Source organism: Mizuhopecten yessoensis, unplaced genomic scaffold (assembly GCF_002113885.1).
Source record: "Mizuhopecten yessoensis strain PY_sf001 unplaced genomic scaffold, ASM211388v2 scaffold2329, whole genome shotgun sequence".
NCBI lineage: Eukaryota > Metazoa > Mollusca > Bivalvia > Pectinida > Pectinidae > Mizuhopecten > Mizuhopecten yessoensis.
Genome location: NW_018404492.1, coordinates 3,574,842 through 3,591,654, shown reverse-complemented (window position 1 = coordinate 3,591,654; position 16,813 = coordinate 3,574,842). Strand labels below are relative to the sequence as shown.

General features: G+C 34.7%; 1 protein-coding gene across 1 annotated transcript in view; it reads right to left on the bottom strand.

The window, feature by feature from the left end:
- LOC110445731 (dual oxidase 2-like) overlaps window positions 1-16,813 on the bottom strand; it is a 78,520-nt gene that overhangs the window by 46,432 nt on the left and 15,275 nt on the right. The window contains exons 7-8 of the mRNA XM_021490510.1: window positions 15,401-15,515; window positions 994-1,090 (exon numbers count right to left, since the gene is read on the bottom strand). Of these exons, the coding sequence (XP_021346185.1) occupies window positions 994-1,090; window positions 15,401-15,515 (212 nt within the window). The remainder of the gene's footprint in view (window positions 1-993; window positions 1,091-15,400; window positions 15,516-16,813) is intronic.

Genomic DNA, 16,813 nt, shown 5'->3' with positions numbered 1-16,813 from the left:
CCCCCTTTTGGCCCCGCCCCTCAGCCCCCTGGGGAGTCAGCCCCACCATTTGTACAATTTTTAATCACCACCACCTAGTGATTTTTCCAGTCAAATATGGTTGATATCCACTTCTTGGTTCCAGAGAAGAAGTCGCTTAAAGCAGTATAGCCAAATACCCTTTTTGGCCCTGCCCCTCAGCCCCCTGGGGGGTCAGCCACACCATTTGTACAATTTTAAATCCCTGCCTCCCAGGAACGCTTTTGATGAAATATGATTGATATCCAGTGCACAGTTCTACAGAAGAAGTCATTTGTAGCAATAAAGCCAAATTTCCCCCTTTTGGCCCCGCCCCTCAGCCCCCTGGGGAGTCAGCCCCACAATTTGTACAATTTTTAATCACCACCACCTAGGGATGCTTCCAGTCAAATGTGGTTGATATCCACATCTTAGTTCCAGAGAAGAAGTCGCTTAAAGCAATATGGGCAAATTGACCCCTTAGGGGGGTCAGCCCCACCATTTGTACAATTTTGAATCCCCACCACCTAGGGATGCTGCCAGTCAAATTTAGTTTAATTCCAACTAGTGGTTAAGAAGAAGAAGTCGTTTAAAGAAATTGTTGACGGACGACGGACGCCACGGTATGGCATAAGCTTACCTTGGTCCTTCGGACCAGGTGAGCTAAAAATGTTGAAGTTCCGATTATTCAGAATGCTTCCAAAAGTTCTGTGCATTGACTATGTCTCTTCCGGACATCATTTATGAGAAATAATAAATAATATATAACAAACAAACAGAGTTCTGAGTGTAAAAAAAAATCAACAGAGTCAGACCAGGATTAAAACCCAGGACTTCAGATTGTTATACTATCCCTCTCATCAAAAGTGTCTTGGCCCAACTGTGCTACTGTTATATCCAAACGAAAAGTAAAGGGATGCTACTGTATATACAAAATACACAATGCAGTGGGACAGGGACCCTTAAATGACGACAAGTTGGTTCATTATAACTTACCGACGCCACAAACCAGGACTGACAAGTGTGTGTCCGAATCTCATGGCCGACGACTGAAACTCGTGTGTGATACCAGGATGGATGTTGGGATTATAACCTTAAGAAATTAATTCATCAACATTTATTGACCAAAGTATCAATACTCAATCATAATACCAATCAAAGAATTTATAAGAGAATTAATCAGAGAATCAATTAATACATCAACTTATAAATCAAACATCAAAGTATGCATTAAATATCCATTAAAACATCAAAGTATCAATTAAAACATCAAATAGTAATCAAACAATAATCAAAGTATAGATTAAACATCAAAGAATCCATCAAATATCAGCTAAAACATCAATCAAAGTATTCATTAAAAGGTCAATTGAAATATCCATCAAAGACTCAATTATAACTAATATTCTATAATTAAACAACTGTATCAATCAAAGTAATTATGAAAGTTTGGTTTGGTTTAATTTTGTTTAACGTACGTCCTATTATTAGCTAAGTAAGGTTACTCGACACATCGTCATCAGTGGCCATTTTCCTGGCGTACTTCCGAAAAAAGTACAGCGGACTGAATAATTCCAAGCGAAATGTGCCCATACTCTGTAAAAACTCTCCAACTTTGAAAGTACAAAAGCATACTCAATCACTTGAACGCTTTACATTAATGTCGTTTTCGCCAATGGTTTCGAAGGACCGTAGAAACCCTGATTGTGTTACGTTGCTAAAGAAAACGTCAAAGATTAGGTCTAGAAATGGACAGAGATAGCCACGGCAAATTCACTTCAAGAAACAATGTCAGTGAACTAAACAATAACCATGTGCACCATGACCAATTGCATACAGTAAATGTAAGTTTGTTCATCATGCCAGTTATCGAGACAGTAATACCAAAATACTGGTCCATTTCATACTTGCACATAAAGCAAACAAACTCTGGAAAGTTAAACCTTTTGTGCTTTTGTTTATATAGAAATGATCGATAGGTACATGGTTGTGCTATTTTGATATCACTGGGAAAATATTATGAAGCAGTCGAAAATTATATTAACTCCAATAATGTGATTTACAAATACGATACAATCGCTGGAGAATGACATCATGTTAGATATTGTATTGTGTATGCATTTGTTCCATGTTAATTGTTTAATGTTCAATACTACATAGATCTAGAGTTGATAAACCCAGTATTTATCTAATAAGATAAGCATACATTACTGTGGCAATATCACCTATTCTACACATATTTGAATGCAAATAGAAATTATATATGTCAGGTGTCCATTGATTCAGGGATTTATACATTTATTTTAGATGATTATCCAACTGATAATTATGTAACGGATGATGAAGAAGATGATGATGATTATTCTGATGAAAATGGTACCAGCAGTGCTGACAACATCTATGAAAACAATAATGTTGATGAAGGACTTTGTTCAAACAAAAACATTTTTGAAGGAAGACGTGTGGTGGAGCTAGCCATATTAGCCACAAATTTAGACAAAGGATGCTCATTTTGTCATCAACCCCTCCGTCTGTCAAGTTGTGTGAACGAAGGACGTTATGGTATTGGAAGCCTACTTAATAAAATGCTGTAGATGCAACCATATCACATATGTTGCAACAGGCAAAAGACATGGAAGTAATATCTGGGATGTCAACACAAAATTAGGTGCAGGTATGTTAAATACATGTATGTAAATTTATTCATGTAAAGTAGAGAAATAAATGTTAACTTGTAAATTTGTATATGCTAAAACATGTCAAAAAAAAATATTTTCTAATTTTTTTTTACCAGTAATATGTTCATAATATATTAAGAATATGAATGTGATTTATTTTTTTGTTTCATTTAAAGTCCTTCTTTATTGTGGAAAACTACAATCAACAAAATTCTTGCTGCTCTAAACCATTCCCAAGATTTCATCAACAACTTTAATAGGAGGGAGAGAGAAGCAGGAACAGCTTTGGAATCTGTGGCGGAGACTACATGTGATGAAGCCTTAGAAAAGGAGCAACATAGGCAAGAAGGTTCTCATTTAATGATAAATCAATTTCCACAAATGGTATTCAATATTAGGAAGGTGAGGGCTGTACATGTTTTATGTTGTTATTTTTTTGTATAAATAGAGGATTGGCATGTACGTGTAGTAAGGACATTACGGTGTTATTCCAAGCTGCTTCCCTGTTACTAGTACTGTGTGCAATTTATATCTGATGTTTATTGTCTCCCTTTTCAGTAACAGTCAAAATGGTCAACACATAGACAAATCTGTATCATCCGATGCATGGTACGTGGCAAACACGTGGGAGTGGCAGAAATTAGGCAAGTCTCTCTGGTAAAACCAAAACATAATATATTTAACACAGTTTTTATGTAGTTTTAATACTTTTTCATATTTCAATAACATTGAATTTTAAATAAAGGATCTTACATAATTTGTGTGATTTTATTAAAAATGAAAATTTAGCAAAATTATGGGTTGATGGTATTCTCACTATGTTCTTCATGTATTTCCCAAGTTCTGTTTATAGGGTTTCTAATGGCTACATTTATTTGTAGGACATGGATCTATGAAAGGAGGAGAAACAGGAAAAGTTGTTGCTTACGCAGTTAGGTGCCACTTTTGTAATATTGCTGCTAGAACAAATACCGATGTAACAGAACATGATTGTAAAAAGAATTGGTCGTCATCATCCAAGGCAATGGAAGCTGACATGGCGGTAACTATGCTGTAAGACCTAGATAAGAAGGGCTACCATGTTGACAACATAGTGATGGATAACGATACAACTACACATGCTAAAGCAAATACATCATTTGATCTATTACTCAAAATATCTTCAGATTTCAATCACACACAAAGAAATATTTCACTAGTAAGCTTTATGAACTGAAAAACGAGAAAAAATACACTCTCTTGGGCCTAAAGACATTTAAGTAAATGTTTTGCATATGCTGTTAAATCAAATACAATGTACAGACAATCCTGAGAGTTTAAAATCTGGACTAAAAGCTATAACATCTCATGTGTTTGGTGACAATCAAATGTGCAACAAAGAATAGTGTCGGTATAAGGAAAAAACAGATACATATAAACCAACACATTTACCATATGGAAAATATTTGACACTTTTTCAAAAGGAAGTGAAAAGATTTGTAGAGTTTGAAGTACTCAAAGCAACGAAAGCTTCAACAGGAATGTGGCCTCCAAACACCCAAAACCTCATTTTTATGCAGCATCACACTGAGAATCACTTAAGAGCGAAAAAATCAATTCTACGACTTAATCTACCTTATTATACCAGTAAACTTCAATTAGCATTGAATTTTACAAAACACAATCTAAATCATAAATTCATGACCGAACTTCATGACGTACCAGCTAAATAATCTATGCATGGCTAACTTGATGATGTACAATCTAAATCATATTTGCATGGCCCAAATTACGGAAACACTCTCCAAATTAGCGGAGCACCATTTAAATTTAAAAACCATATCCAAGTTGTCGGGACATGGACCAGTTTTCAGGAACAACAACCAATTTTCAGGGACAACAACCAATTTTCAGGAACATAACAATTCAATAAGATTGTGCCTTTGTTCCCGAAAACTGGTCGTTGGCCCCCGAAAATTAAGTCGTTGTCCCGCTCACTCGCACAGCGGTATTCCCTTTGATGTAGCCGCGCTCCGGCGAAGCCCGTACAGGTGAGGCAGTCTATAGTCCCTGCCTTGCTGGCCGTGTTGTCGGTATAGCTATGCAAAGACGGTCGCTCTAATTCCGTAATCAAAACGATATAATAACACAGGTCGATAGTACACTTATATTTACTTCGAATGAAATAAATAAAGACCAAGGAAATAATGCTTATTTTGTACTACGGCCAGGGTTAGGATCGAAATGAACGACCATTTGAGAATAATGCATAACTTTTACCGTATTGCTGAACTGGTGCTTTGATACATCACTCCAGGGACACATGAAGCCAGTATATACGTCTCTGATCACTCATATAATAATCAAAGACACAATATGAACTCTCAATATTAACGATATTTAATGACGAACGATAAGTACGTCCCGATGTCGTATACAACTTATATTACGTAAACTATATCCCCCGGCTCCGTTCGGTCCGAGGTACTAGTTGTCCAGTATTTATTGATAAACTCGTGCAAATGATGAACCGATTGTGTAAATGTTCATAAACGAACCACTGTATATATATATATATGTTAAGACAGTTTACGTTCCTATTTTGCTTCATATACCTTTCAATCGTTTTTTATGTTGTTAATAGTTTTGTGATTTATATAATCCTCTTAGTAAGGAGATTCCCGATCACCTGTCCTCTCAGCTTTTAATTTCTATTGTATTTAACATAAATGTATTTTATTCATATTTTGGTGTTTTTTTAATCATTACTGATATAATTTCAATTAAATGGAACTTTATCTTTCCTGTACTGTCGTAAGAATATCCCTTCTGATTTAATGTTTCATGTTATAATATTTAAGGTTGAACTTTCTATTTAGTTTAGGTTATCGGGTGATAAAGAAAAAATAATTTACCCGGGTTCCATTGTAGTTATCACCCGATAACCTAAATTGAATAGAAAGTTAATCCTTATATTTATAGCCTTTTTCTTTACATAAAACGCGTCCATTTATGTCATCAAAGTAAACGTATGTAAATGAACACACAATCCAGCCGTCCTGTCAGTCAACAACGTGACGTCATCGGAATGTATGAATTTCAACAATGTATGTTTACATTTCAACAATGTATCTTTTGCATGAATACACTAATGAGTTACACATCTGGTATCCGAGGTACTCCTGTTAACTTCCTAAAACAGCAATGTAAGCTCCCGGGTTGTTGAAACTTCGAGTGATAATGACAATGATCTCCACAAAGGCTTTCATTAGAAAAAATACCATTTAAGTTACGTACACTTATGTGTTTAAAGTGAACGAAATTTTCGAAATATCTTGTTTCTTTATTCATTTAAAGCGAACTTAACCATTTCAGAAAGATAATGTGCATCCGTATGTCAGTTATCAAAACTGTATAAAGTAAAGAGAGAAAAAAAATAGAGCATTATTCTTAACCAGAGACGTTATATTACAATATATACGACTTTGGTGTATAGTCTAAACAGTTGCTCTCGTCTAACGAACCTGTGATTACTAAAATTTAGAACCTATGAAACTTCTTATATAAAAGGCTAAGCGTGATCCGGTTGTTAAATATATGAATTATCAGAATTAATATTGAATATTGTATTACCTGTCTTCAGACAGAGACATATAAAGCCGTAAGTAGTATATACGTTTCCGCTTCAGGTCAACCATGACAATCAGAATAATATATAAACTAAAGGTATTTTGTTTTGGTTTCCTTTCTATCATAACCAGATACCTTCTCTGTATTAACGTAATATATTAGGTATCAGTACATTTCACTCATAGTTCCAGTAGTATTAGTAATCATTATCAAATACATATATAGATAAAATATATTGCCGTGTGAATGATGTAATTGATATACAATATGTGTTAAGATAAGTTCTGTGCACTGATCTTACACGAAAATGGCACCGTTTCATTGGTTGATATACCTGTCAATCACGCGCGGTAGAGAGGTGGGCCCTCGCGATGATTGGTTGATGTTCTTGTCGATGCTCCGCTGTTGTTTGATTGACAAGAATATCACGGGCCGTAATTCTCGTCACATTCTGGTGCATGTACTCGCAGTGACATTTGGTATTTCTTTTTCTGTTTCCTGTTGTACAATATATTTAAACTTGAAAGTGACATTCGTTCTGAATTCTTTTTTAATTGGTGCAAGCATCCCATGCATACAATTTTATTATGAGAAAGTAGGTTTACTTTGTTTGTAATGTATAATCGTGCACAGAAACCTTACATGTGGATGTACATTGTATTGGACATGTATGTTGAAATTGTAGGTGTATAAATATAGCTGTTGGTCTGTATGAACTTTCTAACTAAGCATTGAAGGATAATTAAATGTAATCACTACTTGTAAGCGTCAAGGAAAAATCATTAAACTAAGGAACTGTGACAATGTATTATGAGAATTATCGGTGTTCATGTTAAAATATAATAGACAAAAGCAAATATTTATTTATAGGACTGTTTTGCTATTGCTAATACTGAAATACTTTTTTCCTGCTAACACAATGTTCAAATACTAAAGTGACATTTGTACTGAATTCGTTTTACTTAGCGCAGGCAGCCTGGTCCTCGCATAAAATGTTAGTGAAAAAGTGGGTTGACTTGGTATGTAATGTATAAAAAGCTGTATTTGACAAGAGGGTATAATTGTACAAGTATGTGCAAAATGTTGTTGAATGTATAGGTAAGTGGTTGTTATGAAAAAAACATGTTGATATGATTGATTGTACATACGTGTGCATGTTTATATGTTTGCAGGTAGGTTGGCCCAGTTAATTATTTCTTTAACAAAGGAAAAATCTTGTTATTTCATTATCTGATTAAGTAACCAGCAACCGACCGTGGAGAAGTTGATTTGTACTTTAATTTTTAAATCATAGTATACTGTAAAAGCATATATTTACGTTGGTGGTTAAATTTCGTTGTTTTGGATTTGGGACAAGTTCGTGGGGAAAATATTTCGTGAAATCAATATTTTCAAACCCAGTTATTTTATGTTTGACACCTGGACAATAAGACTTACCGTACATCGCCCGAGGTGATCACCCATCCACTCCAGGTGAAATTTTCACACCTCGCTTCACCCCAGTCAGTGGAAAACAATAGATCGACCATCGCCCGATGGTCACCGTACTGCTTGCGAGGTTCAGGTAAGACCCGGCGAGATAAACTCACACTATGGGTATCGGTCAAATCCGTCATGCTCTATAATTTACATACAAAGAGCGATGTAACAAACGCTTGATTGACGCGCTATAGTTATAAGTGTTTAACTCTGTGTCTGTGACGATAAGTACACCGTTTATCATGACCTGTGTCTAAATGTAAATACAGCATGGTTTGTAATTAAAGTAATAGTTTATTTCATATTTTCGCTAATTTCTATTTCGTGCGATTAAAATTTCGTTGGGATTATATTTCATGGTTTTCTTTAAACCACGAAATAAACGAAATTAAATCCCCAACGAAATATTATGCTTTTACAGTAATCTGTATTTAACGTTGAAATAGTGTCTCATAGGTCAACTTGGCCGGATAATTAATTCTATCAATTTTGTTTCAACTAGAAACTTTAAATTGTGAATGGATATGTGACTCTTTAATAAAATAAATTATTATTATAAGGGTTAATATATATCACAAGACATCCAATCGACATTAGCCTATAATTGGATGACAACACGTAATCACCTTTTGTCATGCTGTGTACACAAACGCCAATCATGTCGTCGTTGAACAGCACTACTACGTGACCAGTTTCTGTGCAGGATTATATATATTGCAAAGTTACTGTACCGTTACAGTCCAAATATACGGAAATGTATCAGTGAAAAATGTTAACAAATAACTTCAACGTTGGTGTCTTCTGTGTTTGAGTGTCAAAAAAACGTATAGCATATTTTCGGTATTACCGTTTAATGACAAATTGACTACACTGTGTCGTCCTTATGTTAGGTCGACAATTCAAATAAACAACAAAATACCGACAGTTACACATTGAATATCATTATACAATACAGTACTTATTGATGCGATGCTAAGTTATATCGAGGACTTAGATAATCTGAGTCCGTGATTATATTTATCTCGAAAATATAATTGAATTATGAAGGTTAAACTTTTTCTCTCCATATACATGTAATATACACAAGTTATAATTTAACATCTTGGTTCAATAATGTAAAGCAACTCGATCCACTCCTTTAGCCGGCTTAGTTTTAAAATTTGGGTACAGGTACATCACACTAAACACACCGTGTCCAGTGCTTGATTGATAGGTTTTGCGTCCGCTTCACTACCGAGTAGTTTGGATAATCACAGGTAAAATATACAGGTGTGAAACCACGTGATTATGTGGCTTTTCAAAGCAATAAACTGAATTGAATTGGATTACCAGGTACAGTTTTCTTACCTGTGGGTCTTACCTGGGAATCTCCAATTAACTCATTACAGCATAATTATGACAGTGGTAATACAGAACTTGTGTGGTGTTTGATCACACCTCTAACCCCCTTAGAGCACAGGTCTGTTATTTCAACCGGCAGGTGTGATATGCTTGAATCTACCTGAAACTATGCTTTACCTGTGACTACATGTGCCATTGTAATTATCCATGTATACAGCTAATAATGTTTAAATATCATATCAGCATGGTAATAATGTAATGTGATCGCACTGCCAAAGTATTATAAAACATTTCTAATTTACATTTATATCATGGCAGCACCCCTACCTCTACAAAATTATAGAAACAACCTATATACTGAAAATATTCCGTTATCATAATTCTAATCAAAGACGAATAAAACCAGTATATACGTACGTATCCGCTATAATTTTGTTTATGATACATTGTATCTTATTAAACATTATTAATTCAATTCAGGTTATTGCATTGGATATCCACATAATCACGTGGTTTTCACACCTGTACATCTTACCAGTGATTGACCGAACTACTCGGTAGTGAAGCGGACGCAAAACCTATCAATCAAGCACTGGACACAGGTGTGTTTAGTATTTTGTACCTGTCGCAAATTTCACACCTAAGCCGGCTCAAGGAGTGGATCGAGATGCTTTTCATTATTGAACAAAGATGTTTAATTATATCTAAGTCCGTGGCATTACACATCAATAAGTACTGTATTGAATAATATCAAATGTGTAACTGTCGGTATTTTGTTGTTTATTTGAATTTTCGACCTAACATAAGGACGACACAGTGTCGTCGATTTGTCATTAAACGGTAATACCGAAAATATGCTATACGTTTTATTGACATTCAAACACAGAAGACACCAACGTTGAAGTTATTTTGTAAATATTTTTACTGATACATTTCCGTATATTTGGACCGTAGCGGTACAGTAACTTTGCAATATATATAATCCGGCACAGAAACAGATCACGTAGTAGTGCTGTTCAACGACGACATGACTGGCGGTTGTGTACACAGCATGCACCAGAGTGTGACGAGAATTACGGCCCGTGATATTCTTGTCAATCAAACAACAGCGGAGCATCGACAAGAACATCAACCAATCATCGCGAGGGCCCACCTCTCTACCGCGCGTGATTGACAGGTATATCAACCAATGAAACGGTGCCATTTTCGTGTAAGATCAGTGCACAGAACTTATCTTAACACCTACTGTATATCAATTACATCATTCACACGGCAATATATTTTATCTATATATGTATATGATAATGATTACTAATACTACTGGAACTATGAGTAAAATGTACTGATACCTAACATATTACGTTAATACAGAGAAGGTCTCTGGTTATGATATAAAGGAAACCAAAACAAAATACCTTTAGTTTATATATTATTCTGATTGTCATGGTTGACCTGAAGCGGAAACGTATATACTACTTACGGCTTTATATGTCTCTGTCTGAAGACAGGTAATACAATATTCAATATTAATTCTGATAATTCATATATTTAACAACCGGATCACGCTTAGCCTTTTATATAAGAAGTTTCATAGGTTCTAAATTTTAGTAATCACAGGTTCGTTAGACGAGAGCAACTGTTTAGACTATACACCAAAGTCGTATATATTGTAATATAACGTCTCTGGTTAAGAATAATGCTCTATTTTTTTTCTCTCTTTACTTTATACAGTTTTGATAACTGACATACGGATGCACATTATCTTTCTGAAATGGTTAAGTTCGCTTTAAATGAATAAAGAAACAAGATATTTCGAAAATTTCGTTCACTTTAAACACATAAGTGTACGTAACTTAAATGGTATTTTTTCTAATGAAAGCCTTTGTGGAGATCATTGTCATTATCACTCGAAGTTTCAACAACCCGGGAGCTTACATTGCTGTTTTAGGAAGTTAACAGGAGTACCTCGGATACCAGATGTGTAACTCATTAGTGTATTCATGCAAAAGATACATTGTTGAAATGTAAATATACATTGTTGAAATTCATACATTCCGATGACGTCACGTTGTTGACTGACAGGACGGCTGGATTGTGTGTTCATTTACATACGTTTACTTTGATGACATAAATGGACGCGTTTTATGTAAAGAAAAAGGCTATAAATATAAGGATTAACTTTCTATTCAATTTAGGTTATCGGGTGATAACTACAATGGAACCCGGGTAAATTATTTTTTCTTTATCACCCGATAACCTAAACTAAATAGAAAGTTCAACCTTAAATATTATAACATGAAACATTAAATCAGAAGGGATATTCTTACGACAGTACAGGAAAGATAAAGTTCCATTTAATTGAAATTATATCAGTAATGATTAAAAAAACACCAAAATATGAATAAAATACATTTATGTTAAATACAATAGAAATTAAAAGCTGAGAGGACAGGTGATCGGGAATCTCCTTACTAAGAGGATTATATAAATCACAAAACTATTAACAACATAAAAAACGATTGAAAGGTATATGAAGCAAAATAGGAACGTAAACTGTCTTAACATATATATATATATACAGTGGTTCGTTTATGAACATTTACCTCGGACCGAACGGAGCCGGGGGATATAGTTTACGTAATATAAGTTGTATACGACATCGGGACGTACTTATCATTCGTCATTAAATATCGTTAATATTGAGAGTTCATATTGTGTTTTTGATTATTATATGAGTGATCAGAGACGTATATACTGGCTTCATGTGTCCCTGGAGTGATGTATCAAAGCACCAGTTCAGCAATACGGTAAAAGTTATGCATTATTCTCAAATGGTCGTTCATTTCGATCCTAACCCTGGCCGTAGTACAAAATAAGCATTATTTCCTTGGTCTTTATTTATTTCATTCGAAGTAAATATAAGTGTACTATCGACCTGTGTTATTATATCGTTTTGATTACGGAATTAGAGCAACCGTCTTTGCATAGCTATACCGACAACACGGCCAGCAAGGCAGGGACTATAGACTGCCTCACCTGTACGGGCTTCGCCGGAGCGCGGCTACATCAAAGGGAATACCGCTGTGCGAGTGAGCGGGACAACGACTTAATTTTCGGGGGCCAACGACCAGTTTTCGGGAACAAAGGCACAATCTTATTGAATTGTTATGTTCCTGAAAATTGGTTGTTGTCCCTGAAAATTGGTTGTTGTTCCTGAAAACTGGTCCATGTCCCGATAACTTGGATATGGTTTTTAAATTTAAATGGTGCTTCGCTAATTTAGAGAGTGTTTCCGTAATTTGGGCAATGCAAATATGATTTAGATTGTACATCATTAAGTTAGCCATTCATAGATTATTTAGCTGGTACGTCATTAAGTTCGGTCATGAATTTATGATTTAGATTGTGTTTTGTAAAATTCAATGCTAATTGAAGTTTACTGGTATAATAAGGTAGATTAAGTCGTAGAATTGATTTTTTCGCTCTTAAGTGATTCTCAGTGTCAGTAAGCACTGCTTTTAGAGTTGCTGCAGCTGTTGCACAGAAAAACATTGGTCCCTCAACTATAGCAAAGGTATAGTTCATATTTATTCCATGTTTAACTACACTCAAATGTTTTAATTTATGTTTATAGACAAAACATTTTTCATTTAAATGGCTTAAACACCATATTCATTTTACACATACAATGTACAGTGTGTTTCTTTTTCAAACTTTGGATTAAATGTTTGTTGTGAAATTAGTTTCCATTAGATATTCTAATTTATTTATTTTGAATTTCAGGCACATGAACAACTCTTATTGTCTCCCGGTAAAAACACAGAGGATCATATACAATCCATGGACAGGAAAAGAGAGAATGACAATGATCGAAAGAGTAGCACAGAATACAAGAAACGTCGTCATGAGCTTCGAACATCAACAGCCACACATGTTTCAACAACAGAAGTCAAAAAGGGAGCAACATATCAATCTGGAGTCGACATGGATGACAGTACTTCACAAGATCTAACAGCCATACCAGAACATATATCATCCCTCAAGTTCCTACAAACATATATACCACCTGGAAAATACAGCTATGTGTATTTTGATTTAGAGACAACTGGCCTAGGTACAATTTCCATTTCTTACTTTTCTCAAAAATGAAAATATCATGAAACATTATATTTATTCTACAATTCTTTTATTTGCATAGCATGTGTTCTTCACACAAGTAAAAATCATACAACAACAATACTTACATTACATAATTGCTTGACAATCTTACAGTGATTAGAAATTATCTCTTTTTTTTAAGAAATGATCCTATATTACAATACATGCAGTTATGCTAAAATCAGAGTTATGACCCTTGCCATATATCTCAGAATCTGATGTTTTTATGAGTTTGTTGACAGATATATATATATATATGTAGATTTGAAGTTGATTCATGTAATTTTATCAATATCTGAAGTATCAATTTATAATGTTATATATTACAGGTACATCTTCAGAAATAGTACAACTGGCAGCTGTTTATGGTGATCATGATAGTCTTTTGATAGGCATGTCATGCTTACTATCCCAATCAATCCCAAAGCAAGTGCTGTAACTGGTCTACATATTGTAGGTACCAAATTTTATCACCATGACAGAAGACTTGATGCAGTTACAGAGGAGACATGTTTAATGGACTTCAACCACTGGTTGAAGGGTATTCCCAATCCAGTATTAGTGTGTCATAATGGCAAGACATTTGACTCTGTTATACTTGGAAAAGCCATTCAAAAACATGTCACTTGTGGATTGTTAACTACAGTGATTGGCTTTGTAGACAGCATGTATATGTTTAGAGATATTCTGCCTGGTCGCTCTACTTAATTATTGTCAGCTGTCTTTAGTTAGAGACACACAGGGAATTGAGTATGCTGCACAATCTGCATTAGAAGATGTAATAAGAGTACCGCGGGGCGGAACAAAATACGCCCGTCGAATGCCATATAGTGTTATATACTTTCTTACATTGAAATAAGATCTGCATCATTCTAAGGGTGGTTAGCTGACATGCTATAGAAAATGTAGGAGAAAATCTTCAGACAAAAAATCAAATACTGAAATGAACAAAGGGCAATAACTCTTGCAAAAATCGTCGAATCAAAATTCTTTTAAGGGAGACGCAACTTCATATCATGATTATAATGTATTCTAAGTTTCAAAGAGATCCGTTGAAAAATGTAGGAGATTGCCGGACAAAATTCAAATACTGAAATGAACAAAGGGCAATAATTAACTTTTGCAAAAATCGTTGAATCAAAATTCTTTTAAGGAAGACACAACTTCATATCATGATCATAATGTATACTAAGTTTCAAAGAGACCCGTTGAAAAATGTAGGAGGAGATTGCCGGACAAAAATCAAATACTGAAAAGAACAAAGGGCAATAACTTTTGGAAAAATTGTCGAATCAAAATTCTTTTAAGGGAGACACAACTTCATATCATGATTATAATGTATACCAAGTTTCAAAGAGATCGGTCGAAAAATGTAGGAGGAGATTTCCGGACAAACAAAAGTTTACACCGGACAGATCGACAACCCCATACCATAATACTACCGTCAAATTTGACAGTCGTATAAAAAGTCTACAGAAGTTGGTTTTACATCACAATGTTTCAAACCGTCAGTTTGGGAGACATTCCAGTTTTTGAAGTTTTTATGTTATTTAAAAAAAAAAAAAAAATAGTTCCAAATACAATTTTGAAACTTGTTTTACTTGTCCTTATTTGTTAAATTGATAAAGTTGGAAATTAATTCGTCTCCACGTTGTATAATTTTGTGTGCCGTACATTGGTATAAACGGCCTCAGGCAATTAATATGTGAAGATGCATAATTATGCAGCCTCAAAAAGTTGAGAAAGTTTTATTTTAAAAAATGGCATTTTCCATGGTTTTCGGGAAAAAAATGATGAGCTTGTCGGTCTAGGAAGTTATTGGGTAATCATAGGAAACATTATATTTAGATTTCAATGGTTTTTATCCATATTTTCGTGGTGTGTTGAGCAACCTTAAGGACGAGCCTCCATGTGTATAGTGTATGTGTGCTTGTGTGTGTGTATGCAGGAGACAGAGTATGTTGGTGTGCTTGGTATTACACAATAAGTGCTAATCACTTGATGTGGACATTTCTATTAAACCCTACCTCTTCTACATTGTAGAATAATGTATAATCTTACCTATATCTTTAATGTATCAGTGATGTAGATATATGTATGTATGTATTAGTGATGTAGATATTATATATAAATCTTACCTTTATAAGGGCATGTTGGTCTCTCTGGCGTTGATACTGTATCACTGATATTATAAATTGATCCATTGTCTAGTATCTCCAACCATCTAGGTAGCCAGTCATACACAGTGATTTTCTTGAGGAAAACAGTTAATATACATTAAGCCACACATTTTGATAGAAAAATATTATAAGTTTCCATTTTATGAAATCTCCTTAACACAGAGTTCCAGCAACAAGTTGAAGATCCCAGTGATGTTAACATTTTACATCTGTACTTGACAGCATTTAGGAGACAAGAAATAATGAACACCAAAGGATAGAAATACGATAGGAACGGAACGAATGAACATTGACAAAGATAGGATAGGGGCCAGGAAAATAGAACTTGAGACAGGAATCGGATGATGACAGAAAATGACTAGAATTTTATTTTGTGAACAAAATCATATTTTTCCCCTTATAAGCCAATAGACAAACTTCGGTATAACAAATTAACAAAGGGCCAAATCTCTTTATATAGTGGGGAACAAGACCCGAAATTAGAATGTGACACTCCTACTTCCCAAGATACATTAAAAGTATAGCAAGTTTGGTCAATGTAGGTTAAATAGCATGGAAGTTATGCCGTGGACAAACTTTGGTTATAAAAATAAACAAAGGGCCATAACTCTGTATATAGTGTTGCACAAAACCTGATTTTAGTGCGAGAGATTCCACCTTCCCAAGATACATAAATATGTTAAGATTGGTCAACGTAGATGAAATAACATGGAACTTATGCTCTGGACAAACTTCGGTATTAAAAATAAACAAAGGGCCATAATTCTGTCTATAGTGGGGCACAAAGCCTATTTCCAGTGCACTGCACACCTTTTATTGGTGATGCAGGTATACTTTAAGTTTGATTAAGATATCTTTGATGGTTTAGATGTTATGCCGTGGATAAACTTTGGTGTTAAAAAATAATTGAAGGACCATAACTCTGTATATAGAGGGTAAGGAATTTTGATGTAAGATGATGAACACTAAACAGGGAGAAAAGAGATGGTGAACAGAGGACATGGTAGAGGACAGAGAATAATGAACAGAAGACAGGAACTAGAGGTTGAATGGGAGACAGGAATGGGATGGTGATTTGAGATGTAATTAGGCCAAATAAAATTAATTACTTGGTTCTCAGGCCAATTTTTTTCAAAAGTGATACGACAGGGAGGTATATTTTTTTTTTCATTTTACATGGCAACAAGGTTACCGCGAGCGGTATATAATACGCCCGTCACACATTGAATGAGCAGTTGTTTGTATGATTGAAATATATGAAGTATTTGTGAGTAATTGATATTAAAAGAGAAATCATTCAACATAACTGGTAGATCAATGAGTGCAATACAACATCATGGAACGCATGCATCGCATTAATGAAACCAAGGG